This window comes from Populus euphratica, unplaced genomic scaffold (assembly GCF_000495115.2).
Source record: "Populus euphratica unplaced genomic scaffold, PopEup_1.0 scaffold72.1, whole genome shotgun sequence".
In the NCBI taxonomy this organism is placed as follows: Eukaryota; Viridiplantae; Streptophyta; class Magnoliopsida; order Malpighiales; family Salicaceae; genus Populus; species Populus euphratica.
In genome coordinates, this window is record NW_011499922.1 from 870,002 (window position 1) to 885,452 (window position 15,451).

At 34.2% G+C, this 15,451-nt stretch overlaps 2 protein-coding genes across 4 annotated transcripts; one reads left to right on the forward strand and one right to left on the reverse strand.

The window, feature by feature from the left end:
• The first annotated feature begins 103 nt into the window (after positions 1-103).
• On the forward strand, positions 104-5,814 carry LOC105135280 (pre-mRNA-splicing factor 38B-like). 3 transcript variants are annotated; one of them, XM_011040099.1, is made up of 5 exons: positions 104-326; positions 1,401-1,792; positions 3,004-3,084; positions 4,345-4,416; positions 4,518-5,814. In XM_011040099.1, the coding sequence occupies exons 2-5, from the start codon at positions 1,505-1,507 to the stop codon at positions 5,391-5,393; spliced, it is 1,317 nt and encodes a 438-aa protein (XP_011038401.1). In that variant the 5' UTR covers positions 104-326; positions 1,401-1,504; the 3' UTR covers positions 5,394-5,814. The 3 variants fall into 3 exon arrangements, with proteins under 3 accessions (XP_011038401.1, XP_011038403.1, XP_011038402.1); XM_011040101.1 differs by having other exon boundaries at positions 1,499-1,792; XM_011040100.1 differs by lacking the exon at positions 104-326 and adding an exon at positions 378-865.
• Positions 5,815-6,039: 225 nt separating this feature from the next.
• LOC105135283 (transmembrane 9 superfamily member 3-like) lies at positions 6,040-10,797 on the reverse strand. Its single transcript, XM_011040104.1, has 8 exons — positions 10,461-10,797; positions 9,609-9,649; positions 8,947-9,532; positions 8,711-8,848; positions 8,448-8,604; positions 7,195-7,679; positions 6,514-6,764; positions 6,040-6,413 (listed from the first exon to the last, which is right to left on the reverse strand). The coding sequence occupies exons 1-7, from the start codon at positions 10,610-10,612 to the stop codon at positions 6,545-6,547; spliced, it is 1,779 nt and encodes a 592-aa protein (XP_011038406.1). The 5' UTR covers positions 10,613-10,797; the 3' UTR covers positions 6,040-6,413; positions 6,514-6,544.
• Between the last annotated feature and the right edge of the window lie 4,654 nt (positions 10,798-15,451).

Consider the following 15,451-nt stretch of genomic DNA (forward strand, 5'->3'; position numbering starts at 1 on the left):
ATATTTAAACTTCGAAGTTCAAACGGTGTGTGCGTGTGTGCATGTATTTGGGCCAAGTTAAATAGGCCTTTCTAATTAACGTCGGTTCATGAATGGACCCAACTTTCATTGAGAGACCATGAAGAAGATGATAAGAGAGGGAGGCTGCTTCCTTTCTAGGGGGTAAAAATAACTGCCAATGAGGTTTCTTCATTGATTTCATTTCTTCTCTCCGAATCTCAGAGCACCCAATAAAACAAACACCAGAAACTCATCAAAGATCGTAATTTTTCTTCTTGTTTCCTCATTTTCGACTCTATCTACTCAATTTTCCTCTCCCTTTTCAGGTACTTACAAACCTTATTTTTTCCTAAGATTTACAGTTCTAGTTGTATGGAAAAAAAAAAAACCCCATTTCTTAATTTAGCTGACCCTTTGTGTAATTTATTTGATGTTTTGGTTATTTGAGATTTTGGGTTTTCTTTTTTTGGTTTGATGGGTCCTTGATGAAGGTGAGGATCCGAACTTTAGAAGATTTCAGTTTAGGGTACTAAATATGGGGTTTGCTTGTTTTTTTTTTTTTTTCGTGTTATTGATTGTTTAAGTAGGGGAAAAGGGATTTTTAGCTTCTCAATGAAGCTAAAGATGCATGCATGAGATGTATGGATGTTTTGTTTTGTTGAAGTTTGTTATCTTGGGGATGGAATAGCTATTGGATGGTTAAGACATCCTATATTTAGAGATAAAGAAGGGCGTGAGCTTTTTGTACATCGTATGCCTACTTTTTTTGAAAAATTTCCAGTTGTTTTGGTAGACAGAGACGGAATTGTTAGAGCTGATGTTCTTTTTCGAAGAGCAGAATTGAAGTATAGTGTTGAACAAGCAGGTGTAACCGTTGAGCTATATGGTGGCGAACTAAATGGATTCAATTATAGCGATCCTGCTACTGTGAAAAATATGCTAGACACGCACAATTGGGTGAAATATTTGAATTAGTTCACGCTACAATCTGACTCATTTTTTGGTAGCAGTACAGGGGTTGGTTTTGTTGCTTAGTTTCATGGGGTTTTGCTTCTTATGGGTTAATTTTGTTAAATATATTTGTTTAGTAAAGAAATAGGTGTTTTTAGGTTCCCGGTTCAATTACGAGCTTTGGAATTTATTTAAAAAGATTAAAGAAGTCTATTAGAACTTGAGTTTATTGACTTCTTAGGAACTTTTTAATTAAAAATATGTTTGGATTAAGCTTTTGGATTTGTTGACTTATCAATGAAGCAAAAGATGCAAACTATGATTTTGTTACACATTTATAGTCCCACCAAATGGAACTTGTAGCTTGTTGGTTTTGCATTCTGTTTCATGTTATTGATTGTTTTTGTTTCATGCTGTTAACTTCATGATTTTATTTTATGTTTTTGCAGGAGTGCAGTTTGAGAAACTTTGATTAAATGATAATTAGTTGAGAATATAAGCAGTTGTTTCAATTCTATTAAACTCAGGAGTGCTTGGATTTGTTTAGTACAGTATGGAGATACAGACAAATGGGAAACCAATAGATTCGCTGTTAGAGAAGGTCCTTTGTATGAACATACTATCATCAGATTACTTCAAGGAGCTTTACCGATTAAAGACATACCATGAAGTGATAGATGAAATATACAATCAAGTTGATCATGTTGAGCCATGGATGACTGGCAACTGTCGTGGTCCATCTACTTCCTTTTGCCTTCTATACAAGTTCTTCACCATGAAACTCACTGTCAAACAAATGCATGGTTTGCTAAAGCACAAGGATTCTCCTTATATCAGAGCGGTAATTGTGCCATACCCTGATTTTTGTTTTCCATGAGTTGGTTGTAAATTCCTGATGCTTGGATATTTACTCACATGCTTCACTTCATTATTGAATTTGAGATATCCTTGCTTGCCTATCAATTTTATCTTCTCTCTTATATTATGTGTATTTACAAGGTCATTTCATTTGCGGAAGCAATGTGAATTCAAAAGGATTTTTGGTTTGTAAGACATGCATGATGGGGTTTAGTTTTATAGTCATAGGTTGTCTTATGTGGGCCTCAGCATTAGCTCATGTCTTATCAATTTTTCAAGGCCTTTACTCATTTTTATCTTTTCTATTTAGTGTTTTACCTAATTTGACCATTTTTTGGAAACTTGAGGAGCATTTTATCAAATTTGGGAACTTTTGGTTAGTGTCATATATCTCAGGGAGTGATTTAGCATTGTACATTATCTACATGAAGGAAATTTAAATTTTCAATGCAACTTGATTAACTCTGTTCTTTAAACTGCAAATTATTGAATGTATAATTTTTTTAAGAGTTGAGCTCCACTTATAAGCACTTTTTATCTACTTTTCTGGTGTGCGAACTGCTGAGAAGTTACAAGGTAATGGACAAAACATTGTCATATCTGAATTTTCATAACATTGAAAATCTCTGTTCTGATTTACACATCACACATGATAATGTCCTTGTTTTTCATAGCAGATCTCTCCAAACCAAGGTTGAGGTGTTCTTGTTTCTTTGAGTTGCTATGACTTTCTCACTCCTACATAATCTGCCCTTGCTTTGCTGAGCAGATTTCGCAAAATTGAGGTTTGGGGTGTCTTATTTTTCTATTCTCACTCCTAGGCTTTTTAATCATGAATCGATACTGTCAGTTGACTGTTTTAATCATGAATCAATACTGTTAGTTGTCTTTTAACCCAATTTCACTTGCTGCCACTTTGACTGTTGTTGTTGCTATTCGCTAATCATGGGAAAACTAGAACTGGCATTTTGCTGCCCACTTCTATTGACCAGGAGCTGTTATTGTTACCATTTTGGTTCTTTGAAATAAGGATAGAGATCCCTTATTCCTTTGGAATCAAAGCTTGGTTCACATTTACCTGCATTTACACATTTTTTCTTCTCTCTCTGCTTGATTTGCAGAATGTACTGGTTAGCATAGGGACTGCTTTATCTTAGCGTTGTGTTTGATTGGTGTCCCCAAATTTGTTTGCAGGTTGGGTTCCTCTACCTGAGATATGCTGGGGATCCGAAGACACTGTGGAATTGGTTTGAACCATATATTAAAGATGATGAGGTACTTTCTTCTCTATATCTTTTCATGCACTACAGCTCAAATTTCTCTCATGAACCTATGTATAATATATTGCAAATTGATGCCTTCTGATTCTTGAAAGCATTAGTTGCAGGTTACAACTCAATATGACTCTAGAAACATTTTTGTTTGTGGAATTGAATCCTCAATAATTGTGCTTAAGATTTCTTCCACATCTGAATTTTGCAAAAAAAAATAAAATCTTCCATAGTGATCTGTGTAGTTGCTTAATTAATACAAGTCAAATGCCATTGTTGGAATTTTTTATTTTTTTAATTATTTCAAAGTCCTATAGTGTTGGGTGGACGGGTATTCAACTTCAACAATAACTTATCACAGGCTTTGATATAGTCCAATTTTATTTAGAATGCATTTTATAGGTGAAGTGATGATTGCAATTGCTGTGCTCTGTATTCTTTGAACTAGAGATGCAGTATGTGGCCTTTTGTTTAGGGTAGCTGTCTACAAATACAAATAAACTACATACATAGAGATGGACAAACTCTTAGTTAGGTCTTCTGCAATAAATTTTAACTATAAATAAAAACTTGGTCAAACAGAATGCTGTTGGTTTTCACCAATTGCTTTTCAGATACAAAATTTGTGGTGCTCATATCTGATGGTTCTTTAGATGGTGAAAAGTTTATGATGAAACTGGCAAAGCGGCTATTACTTGACTAGAACAACTAGCAGCTCTAATTGCTTGTTGAATGTACTTATAACGGGGGATACCATTTACACATGTTTCTTGTTTTTCCTGCAGTTGCTCACATGTATAATGCAAAAGAGCACTTTGTAATTTACTTCAACCCCTGTGCTTGTTGAGTAGCTTGCTGAGAACTTTTGATCTAAACATCAAATGAATTTAGGAGATCTGTTAGCTTCTGTTTGGATTGGTTGATTGAAAAACTTCCATTTCTAACACGTGAATATTCTAGTAGATCCTGCTTTCCCAGATGTGGTCTTTCTATTCATGTATTCACTTTTTACCATAACCTAGTAGTTGTCTAGCTAATTCCATCTTCCCTTATACTGCCGCTGTTAAGAAATGCATTTACGTATTCACTTTTTACCATAACCTAGTAGTTGTCTAGCTAATTCCATCTTCCCTTATACTGCCACTGTTAATGAATGCATTCATGCTATAACTCAAACCTGACAACTTCACAAACTTCATGGGTTTTTAGACATGATGTGCGTGTCCTTTTTCATCAGCTGCTTAAGTTTCTCTTTATATTTCAGGAATTTTCTCCAGGAACTAGTGGAAGGAAGACGACAATGGGTGTATATGTGCGTGATTTGCTTCTCGGACAGGTCAGGTTGAAACAATCTCTAATGCCTCCTAGAATTTTCAGGTTCTGTTATCCTTCCTTGCAGGCCAAAAGGGATATTGATGTCATGTTTTTCTCTTGTAGTACTACTTTGATACCCTTTTCCCCCGTATTCCTGTTCCTGTCATGCGGCAGATCACATCGAATCTGGAGAAGTTGAAGCTACCAACAAAAATCTCTAGTTCAACAGGGGATGGAAACCGTCATGGATCTGACGATACAGCACGCCGACCACCATCTGTGAAGGCAGCACTGTCAGTCTCTTTTGGTCAGCGTGCTCCTCATCGTGCATCAACTAGGGATTCGTCTCCTGTTCGTCGCACAATACCTCCACCCTCCTATGACAGAACCAGTGATGAACCACGAAGCCTACTCGGCCAGAGTCGTGAATATTCTGATAAAGAATATTCGGATCGGGATCGGGATCGGGATCGGGATCGGGGCAGGGAAAGGGACCGAGACCATGATCGGGATAGAGAGAGAGACAGGGTTCGGGATAGGGATCAGGAGAGAGAAAGGGACCGGGATCGTGAAAGGGATTGGGATCAGAGCCGGTACAGAGACAGAGTTCGGGAAAGGGATAGAGACAGAAGGTATGATTATGATAGAAGTTCCAGGTACACTGATAGGGAAAGCAGAAGGGATTCTGAACAGAGCAGCCATGACAGAAGTAGGCATTATAGAGAAAGTAGTTCATATAGAAGCCGCAGTCGAAGCAGGAGTCACAGCAGGAGCAGGAGCCAAAGCTCGCAAGCTGGCGCCTCACCATTTGATCGCCATCCAACTCCTCAAAGGGATGGAAACAAGGATAAGACATCTGCACCTAGCAATCTGGCTAAGCTCAAAGATCTTTATGGTGATCTTAGTGATCAGACAGGGGATGCTCGCCTGGAAAGAGTTCCTTGGAGGGATAATGATGGTGAAGAGGTTTTTAGACTCGGTGGTTCTACTTGGAGGTAGGTAGTTCAATCTTCAAACAGTAGCTTCAGTGGCTGCCAGATCAGCTGTATCAATGAGGTCTTCAGCCAGGCCAAATTTCTGTTTGAATCAAGCAAATAGTCGCCATTATAAACTTCCCCCCTTTCTCTAATCATAGTTCTACATTTTCGCTACAGATTCATGGAAACACTTGAGTGCGTGTTGTTGAGCTGTAGGGCTGCGTGCACATTAGCCCCAACCTATCTTTCAAGTTTCATGTGTACAATTGTTTCAGAAAAACTCAGATGATTTCCAATTTAACTTGTTGCATTTAAATGCGCAAGAGAACATTCTTGGTCATATTTCTAATATGTTTCTTTTGTCAGTGGTTTCTAACCCGGTACCATTTTCCTCGAGGATATAAATTCCATGAATCTTTGCAAGGGAATACCTTTCTATTCAAGAGATTGTATCTCTAGCAATTTTAAATAATGTCTTAACCATGCAAAAACCGCCGTTACTGAGAGTAAGCGCGTTTGGCTACCAGATTTTGGTAGCTTTGGCTGATGTGGTTTGTAGGGTCATCGCAATTTTCCTCGAGGATATAAATTCGTTGATGTTTTTACATGTAAGATAATAAGGATTCATTGGTTAAATGTCACATAAGCATTAAGCACTATATTATAACTATCAGAAGAGGTGGTGTGAAACTTGAACCCAAAATGCAAAGACAACAATCATATGAGCGAGTAGTCCGTCATTGACCAGTTATTTTTACAATAACGGCCGTTACCATTATATAACCATAGCTGTCATTGTCTGAGACTCGCCATTGCCAGCAATGGGGCACTTGTTCTCTGTTAAATAACGGCGTTAGCTTACAATAGACTCAAAACAGACAGCTTGTGCTTACAAATCATCAACTGCATTCTAAAGTCCTACACAATCCCTTCCTACAAAAGATCTTAAAAGTCCTACATGTGATGTGCCCGCATTCTCAAAAGTAGTGACAGAGAACTCCATCGATCCAGGAGCAGATTTCCCAGCCAACCGCTGCTTCACCTGTAACATGAGAGATTCCATGAGTACTTTCAAGGATACAACCGTGTAGACCTCAACAATTATGCTAGTTAAGAGAATCCACAGGACTGTGTGTGCGTACCCTTTGAACATACTGAAGATGATATGGCTTGCTATTCGCACTTGATTGAACGGTAAATGTGGCGGACAAAAAACAAGGAGGCACGGAACCCAATAGAGCCAAGCATGAGGAAGAACCCATAGCAAACACAGGCCATGTAGCCAAAGAAAAAGGAGGTTTGCATGAAGCCTGACATATCTGATCTTGCATAGTAGTAATACAAGCAGTAGCCATAAATGAACAATCCAGTTGATCCACCACAAAGGAACGACCTGACCAACACCAAATTCAGAGAGGTGAGTGCGTAGAATTATGAAGCAGGCAATCAGATATCCTTTTAAAACAAGACACTTCAGAAAACACAAGGAAAATTCATGCAATGGATGAAAAAAAGCAAGCTAGGAGACCGATACATCAGGAAAATTCATAACAGGAACCCAATGATGAAAAAATTAAATTGACTTGAATATTTAAAGTAATTCAAATAACATCTCAACAGTGAAAACATAGAATGAAAAAACACAATTTGCTACCATTTCACAAAAAGTTGGAAACGAAAAAACAAAACTAAAGAATGTTATTTGTGAGCAAAACTTCCCAGATATTTTATCTGTGCTGATAGTGATGCAAAACTGAAACAATAAGCTCAGAAATATTAGCATTTTACACATGAAATTATATCTATCAAATAGAAAAACATACCTCCACCACCACTCATGGTCTTCAGCAGCAAGTTGGAAATATGTCAACGCCACTGTTATAAAAGCAGTGACAATCAACAGAATGATGAAGACAATGAACAAGATGCTGTATATGGTGTAGATCCTGTGACCCCAAACACTGGCAAATATGTAGTAAAGTTCAATATAGATTGCACTGAAAGGCAAGAATCCTGCCATGGCCATCTGAGGAAGTGTTTTCCGATACCAAGGCAACTGAGGAATCTCTCTGGGATATTTAGTGGTGCGGACAGGAGCCTGAAACTCAGCCTTGCTATTCTTCCCTGCAATCCCACCCAGTACCAGCAATGGTGTTGTTACCAGAGCCCATATAAGAAATATCACCACTATTGTTCCAAATGGCAATGCTGCAGTGGCACTATATGCAATTGCAACGGTATTAAGAAAGCAAAAGGTGAGAAACAGAGGACCACAAAACAGGGCTCCAGTTAGCAACAGGTTCCTGACCTGCAACACCAGAATTTCAGAACTTCTTAGCCTAGCATGTCTCAAAGTTGAATGGTAGTTTCTAGAGTGTAGCTAGAAGTTCTGCAATGATAGAGCATGAGACATCATGGATTCAAACAATGCTGCTGAAAAGTGATTACATCATTCTAATAATGATCAATTAACGTCACTATCATAATACTAATGAATGCAAACCATGCTAATTTTCAGAAAGCCACAACCAGCACAAAATAGCCAATTGCACTCGTATCCAATTCTACAATTACTTAGTTTCAATGTATGTAAATTTATTAGAAGCAACTGTGAACTGTTGAGCTCTAATTTATCGTCTTCTCAGGTTAGCTTCTCAAGTGTAGCGCAAGCCTTCAGGAAGCAGCACACCAACTTTCAAGCACATTGTTTTCTTTCACTGTTTTCTCTTGAAAAGCTTCTCTTTCACATCCCAATTAGTTCAGCTATTATATGAGAGGAAAACATTATCCAAACACAAGGTAGTTTTGATCCCCATTTCCATGTTTTGGCCCATTTCCACAAAGTGTTTATAGCAAAACCAAATTGATTCTGACAAAGTCAATTTTCACCAAGCATTTATCTTAAAGCAAAACACATTCCAAAGAAACACTGAGAATTCCTATATACCATTTACCAAATTTGATACCAACTACAATATCCTTAGACACACAGTAACAACAATTGTCTAGAACACACCAAACAATGACAATGATAAGTGCAAAAGGCAAAATGAAAAAGGAATTCTTAAGAAGTTACCCAATTTTTTCCTTCCAGTTGGCAAAAGAAAGAGGCTGCCGTGTAGCCTGCAATCCCGGCTGTCAGAGCATATATGACAACCAGTGCAGTAAATAGAGCTCCACGATTGTAAGGATAAAAAACACCAACTAGAGCAAGCACGAAAATGAAAATTGTACTGCCAATATGTACGAAAAGTTAGCAAACTGCAAATCAACAGAATAATTTTAAAAAATGGATTTGAAACAAAACCAACAAAAGCACAGCTTTGAAGTTGAACTTACAGGGTAAACAGCTGGGTGCCAGAGCCAACTGCTGCTGCAAGCAAAGACTTATACTTTGGATATCTAAATACATCACCATGGATGTACTTCCACCCAGTCTCTTCTTGGTCTTCAGCTGACTCCTCATCATGAGCATATCTATTACAAATGGGAAGATCAAAAGATAAGAAAATGACAGTTTAAACAACATAAGCAGACATGTTTTAATAACATATTCATTGAAATGTTCTTCTCACTTGACAAAATCATTCTTCAGGACTCGCATGAGAATTGTGGCAAGAAAACCAGTCAAGAGGAGAACTGTCACACACGAGTTAATAATTGAGAACCAATGAATTTCCAAGTGATGAGGAAGTGAAGAAGATTGTGAATACTTGTCCATCCTTTTCTCAAATGTTATATCTGTTTCCTTCCATTTAACTGAATACATGAACTCCACATTGACTTCTTTATCTTCAGTAAGGTCCACAACATTGTTCAGATCAGATTGCGCAGAGATCTCAATGACACGATCCTTGTTGTAAAAGATGGTAAAGTGAAGATGCTTAAACAGGTAATATTTGTATTCACTAGGGTCATTCTTGCCTTCCTTGTCAACTTTCCCTAAGAAACCCCAAATGGGCAAGTCATCATAATACATTTGGAAGTAGTAGTCCTTGGAAACTGCTTCTCGGAACTGAGCAACTTGTTCCTTTGTCAGCGTGTTTTTGCAAGCAACTTCAGAATCCTTGTCATTTAAAAAGTCGAGTTTGTATGGGGCAGTGACTAAACGATCTCCATTCAACACTTCACCAAGGGCTTCCTTCTTGTCCTTTGTGGGACCTGTAATAAACATCATCAGCAAACTTCCACAATAAAACAAAGCTTTATAGTGGGAGCAATGTGAATTGATGCAGACCTGATGAGCAGAAAGGCAGATCAAAGTAGCGGTATGTTTCACTGACAGAATGAACAAGAAAGAAACAACATCAAAAAATTATGAATAAAAAAAATACTAAAGAAAATTTTCACAGTTGAACAGTTAAAATCTCAATATGACAACCAACCAAAAGTCTAGATATGACCATAGTAAATATCAATTAAGTTCCGGCATAATTTCATGTACGATTACAGAAAAAGAGTTCCAGCTACTGATTAAAGATCTCAAACAGCAATAACAAAGGAAAACCCAATACTTGAACTTTTCCAGCTCACAAGAAACAACCAGAAACAGAAATCAACACCTGGTGACTGGACATTATTCTGGGCTTTAACTAACAGACTCTACTTACTTGCAAATGTTACTATCCAAAAGCTTGCATTCCAAAATCCCATTAAGCATTTCCTAAACTATCTCCCCAGGGATCAACTAGACCAGCTCCTTGTACAACCATTAAGCTATGCTAAGTTTCCAGCTTAATTAGCAACTAAGTGACATCAACAGCATTTTCATGTTAAACTCCAAGTTCCAATCTTTGATCTTCCTTTTTAGGAAACCAAATCATAAGATCCACTTCCCATAAGCTCAGATCCACAACAATTGAAGAAACCAATCCATAAACCAAAAAAGAAAAAAAAGGGTTCTACAGAATCTGGCACAATAATGCTAAAATCAAATTCTCCAAAACCCAACTACACAATTCCATTTCTAATCCATATCCCACATACCCCAACGTCCCAAATCATCAAAAGTCACAAACTTGAAGACACCCCACAAAACCAATAACCTTAACCTAATCAAAACAGCAAGAAAGATCGAGAATTGGATTACCTGGGATTGTGAAAAGGCCCAACCTTGTTAACGTAGAGAGGGACATCATCTCCAACTTTGTAACGATGATCAGATGCATCTGATCTAACATGAGACACGCTGCACAATATCAAAACAAATGAAACCAAACAAGGCACTAGTTTCTTCTCCATTTTCTATCACTGTAACTCACAAAAAGAGAAGAGAGAGTTAGAGAGTTATCGAAAGAGAGAGAGGAGAGAGATTTATAAAGATGGAGACTTCATAGGCTGTGGCTCCAACAAATCTAAAATGGTTTTATTTCGTGTCAAAAATGAGGCCTTCCTCAAATAACAAGAAAGAGATTAGGAGAGTTGTTAAAAAAGAATTATTTTTATTCTTAAATGCGTCCATGAAAAAAAAAATATATATATAACCACGATAAACTAGGTTTTGCTTTGGAAGTCCATGCGCCATCCTAGAAGTTTTGAGAATTTTCAGTTTTAAGTTTTTAACTCTTAAATTATTAGATGTTGTTTGATTTTATTTTTGTTTCATCATGTTAATATCCTTGAATAGAATAAATATATATAAAGAGATAAAAACATATTTTATTACATAAATAAAAACAAGGACATAAAATAAGTAATTTTTAGAATAATTTTGAAATAAATTTATATATTATTAAAACATGACTTTTATTTTTATATTTTCTATTTCAAAACGATAATCAAACATTATTTTAATGTTATTTATTGTTTTTGTTTTATCTTCAAACAAAAAAAATAATTTATTTATTTTTAATTTTTTTTAAAAAATGCAAAACCAGCAAGCTTTGTCAAAATTATAGAAATTTTATTTTATAAAAAAGGGGAATTTTTTTTTTAAATTTTGATTTAAAAAATATGAATGATTTTGAACAACCTTTATTTTTCAAAATAATTTGGTATTTAGCATCCCATAAAAATCTTTTTTTATTTTATTTTAGTGTTTATAACTTTAACTTATTGACAAATATAGAAATAATATAATAAAGATAATAAGTATAAAAACACAAAAAATTCAAAAGAATGGAATACACACAAACCCTAATTAATAATTTTATTATTGGATATTTATTTTTTAATAATCTACCCCTCTAAAAGATTTACAATTTTTTAAATAAACTCAAAAAATAACCTCAACAAAATAGAAAACTTGAAAATAAAGAAAAGCAATAAAAATCATAAAAAAATTACAAAAATTAAAATCATTAATCATAATATTTAATATTATAAACTGAATATGGAAAAATAACCAAGAAAAAAATAAAAATAAAAACAAAATCCTTCTATATTAGTCTTTCTATATTGAAAAGAACTACTCCTCGAGTTTAATTTGTTTTTATCTTGATCTTGTAAATGTTCAATCAAGAATTTACAGTTTACAGCATTTACATGCCTGACCTTTTTGCTTAAAACATCATATCAACATGGTTAGCTTCCCTAAAAATGGGACCACTTGTAGCGTTAGTAAAAGATTTGAAAACATATCTCATAATTTTTATCAAAAATACAATAACATTAACTTTAATCTAATCATTTTTGTCTCACGTCCTCGTACGGCGTTCAATAATGATTTTTTGTTTGTTTTCTTATTTTGAGAGTCGTCACCCTGGTATTTGATTGATAATTACTAAGAAACATAAATGAACTAGTCTTTATAAGAGATTCAAGAGTAAGGAACTGACTGTAACTAGGCAAGGTGTTAGCACCCCTAACGCACCCTACTTGAGGAAGAACTTAGAGACAGTGGGATGTTTTTAGATATGCTTCTTTACAAAGATTTATTTTTTTCTCTTGGCTTCGCCTTCTTTAATATTTCTGGCAGCCGACTCTGAGGTCAAGGTGTCTGGCTTATGGTTAACGGGTTCTATGGGTTCTGTCGTGCTTGGATTGTTAGTGATGGCCTCGGCAATACTGGAGTTGACGGTGGCACTGAGTTGCTACTATGGTCGATGGGGAAAGGAGAAATGGCATTTTATGGTTGATCTCCTGTGTCAGTGGGTGGCGAAGGCCAATATGTGTTAATGGTCTTCGCTCTTATTGGTAGTAACGATGGTTAGGCTTGCTGGTTGAAAGAGATGAATAGGTTGTTGACTGCTGCTGTTCGGTCGCTGCTAGGGGTTGAATGAAGGAGAGACCTAACGATAGAGATAAGAGAGTGAGGGGATTTTATTCTCTCAAAGAGAAAGGGAGGAGCTCTAAGCTGGTTGAAAGAGGGAAATGACTCTGGTTTTAGAGATGAGTGTCAGATAGTGGGGAGAGACCATTAAGAGAGGGAAAGGTCTGAGGGCTAAAACTGGAGGCTCTCGTGTGTGTTTTGGCCAGGGAGCTGAGAAGAGAAGATTAGCGGCAACCTTTATTGGCTTGAAAAGGGGAGCCGCTAACAAAAAAGAAAAAAGGATTTAGGGTTTTGTTTTTTGTTTAAAGAAACGGTGGCTGAGAGGGAGAAAGAGTCTAGGTTTCTAGGAGTTTTTTTTGTGGATTTAGGTTTTTTATTTTACCTCCCAAAATTTTCTCCTCCCTCTTTTATGTCTGTTATGACCTCTATTTATAGGCAAAGTGGGTTGGTCCTAAAAAAATATTGGTCCCTCAACTATTTTATTTTTTATCAATTTTAATTTTTATTATTTTTCTATATTTTTGAAAGTGAATAATATCAACGTCGACTTAACAAGGAAAATCAATGATTGAAAAATTAACACGTTAAAAATTGAATGTGTTCAAAATATCTTTGAAAATTTAAATTCTTCTAAGATGACGTTGAAAATGCTAAAAACAATGCAAATATATTAAAAATGCATTTTTTTAGGGTTTTCATTGTTTTTTTTCTATTTTTGTTTTTTTTTAAAAATTTATCAAAAACATAGATAAAAAATTAGATAACAACAAATTTTAAAGTCCTCCTTAGAAAAATTTGGTACACATCGTTTAACATCACCTTCAACTTTCTCATCAAAATTTGATGTTTGATTCCAATTCACAAGAGAGATACGATCATTCTTATCTAGATTAATAAGTTGTTTTCTTTGCTCAAAGCTTTAAAATGATTCTCAAAATTAGATATGGATCTATAATCATTTTCTTCATGATCTCTTAGGCTTTTCACCCCTGCTAATAAATGAGTTGATTTTGCAATCTGTCTCTGCATGTTTTCTATCACCATATCCTAACACACCTCCTTTCAATTCTTCAACTTGTTGTTGCATGTTTTCCATCACCGGTTTTTGAATATCTCTTTTCTTAAGAGGAACCTCCCCATCCTCTAGTATATAAGCATGTCTTTCTATTATCTCTTTCATCCATGTTAATCCAGCACAAACAAGAAAATAAGTATCGGGATCATTGGACTTCAACACCAATTGATATGGAAGGAAACAATACAAAAAAAAACAATAAACATAAAAAAAAACATATAATTCTCAAAAGAAGGGATCATGTAGAAACCCTAACTTGCAATCTTATTATTGAATATTTGTTTTAAAATAATTTACCTTTCCAAGAGACTTACAACTTATATAAAATACAAAAATTAACCTAAAAAACTATAAAACTAAAAAATAAAGGAAAAATAATAAAAGTCTTAAACCAATAAAATTCTTAAACTAGCTATGAAAAAATAAAATTATAAACTAAATAAAAAAAAAGAAAATAAATAACTTTTCTAAAAATCCTAATGCATCCCTTATTTTGTAATCACGATAATTTATTTTTTATTTCAACATGGATTTGTGAATTACTTATTCCACCTCTTTTTTAGTTAACAAAACACTAGAAAATATAACTAAATTATTATCGTTACATCCACAAAACATTATTAATTAGAATAGTGTTTTGCATTTTTGTTTTAGCTTTTTTTGTTTATTTCTTTTTATTCAATTTAACCTTCAAATAATCTAATCTTCCTGTCCTTTTTTTATTTAGTTTTTTCTTTTTAATTTTATCATTTAAAATTTGATTATTTTAGGAATTGGATTTTATAATTTTCTATTTATTTATTTTTTTGTTGAGTTATGTATCAATCTTACGAATTTCAACCTTCAACATTAGTTCTATTGAAAATGAGGCTTCATAATTTTTTTTCTATGAATTATCCAAATCTTGTTGCATAGGTTGTTAGTTTAATAGGTTAATATAGGTTGACTCAGATTATTTATTTGTGTTGCCTTTTATAATTTTTTTTATTTTACTCTTCAATATCGGGTTAATTGGAAATTGAGTTTTATAATTTTTTTATTTATTTTTTATAAGATTATTCAAATCTCATGACCCAAGTCATGAGTTTGACAATTTAACTTATATTGACTCTGTTTATTTCTAGTCATTTCTTCATTGAATATATATTTTTTTAATTATGCTTCATATTTTTTTTATTTTTTTTCTATAGAGTTATCTCAATCTCATGATCAGGGTTGCAAGTTTGATAGATTGACTAACGTTGACTAAATTATTTTTTATTCTTTTTTAATTGAATATATATATATATATCCATTTTTATGTACCCTCTAATAACTCAGTTTTTTTTATTTACTTATGTTTTTAATTTTATATTTTAATATTATATTACTTAAGAATTGAATTTTATAATTTTTTTAATTTGGTTTCAGTATAGTTATTATAATCTCATTATTTATTTTTCTTGATTTTAACCTTGTACATTGGATCTGTTAGAAATAGAGTTTCATAATTTTTTAATGAATGTATTTTAATCTTATAATTCAAGTAACAACTTTTATAGATTTGTTGATGTTGACTTAGTTTTTTTTAATAATTTATTTCAATTTCATCCTTCGAGATAGATTTGATTGGAAATTAATTTTTTTAATTTTTTGGTTTTCTTTTTATGAAGTTATCTTATCTTATGACTCAAATTGTGAGTTTGGCAGGTTAACCTGAGTTTACTTATGTATTTGTTTTTAATTTAATTTTTTATTTTTTATTTTTACCTTTTAATATTAGATTGAGTAGGAATTAACTTTTATAATTTACTTT

Bases quoted from the DNA above. Each gene is read 5' to 3' on its own strand.
- LOC105135280 (XM_011040099.1), top strand. From the start codon at position 1,505: ATGGAGATACAGACAAATGGGAAACCAATAGATTCGCTGTTAGAGAAG. The intron at 1,793-3,003 runs GTAATTGTGCCA...ATTTGTTTGCAG, and splicing joins ATTCTCCTTATATCAGAGCG to GTTGGGTTCCTCTACCTGAG. The intron at 3,085-4,344 runs GTACTTTCTTCT...TTTATATTTCAG, and splicing joins CATATATTAAAGATGATGAG to GAATTTTCTCCAGGAACTAG.
- LOC105135283 (XM_011040104.1), bottom strand. From the start codon at position 10,612: ATGGAGAAGAAACTAGTGCCTTGTTTGGTTTCATTTGTTTTGATATTG. The intron at 9,650-10,460 runs GTAATCCAATTC...TCATTCTGTCAG, and splicing joins GGGCCTTTTCACAATCCCAG to TGAAACATACCGCTACTTTG. The intron at 8,605-8,710 runs GTAAGTTCAACT...ACATATTGGCAG, and splicing joins GGCACCCAGCTGTTTACCCT to TACAATTTTCATTTTCGTGC.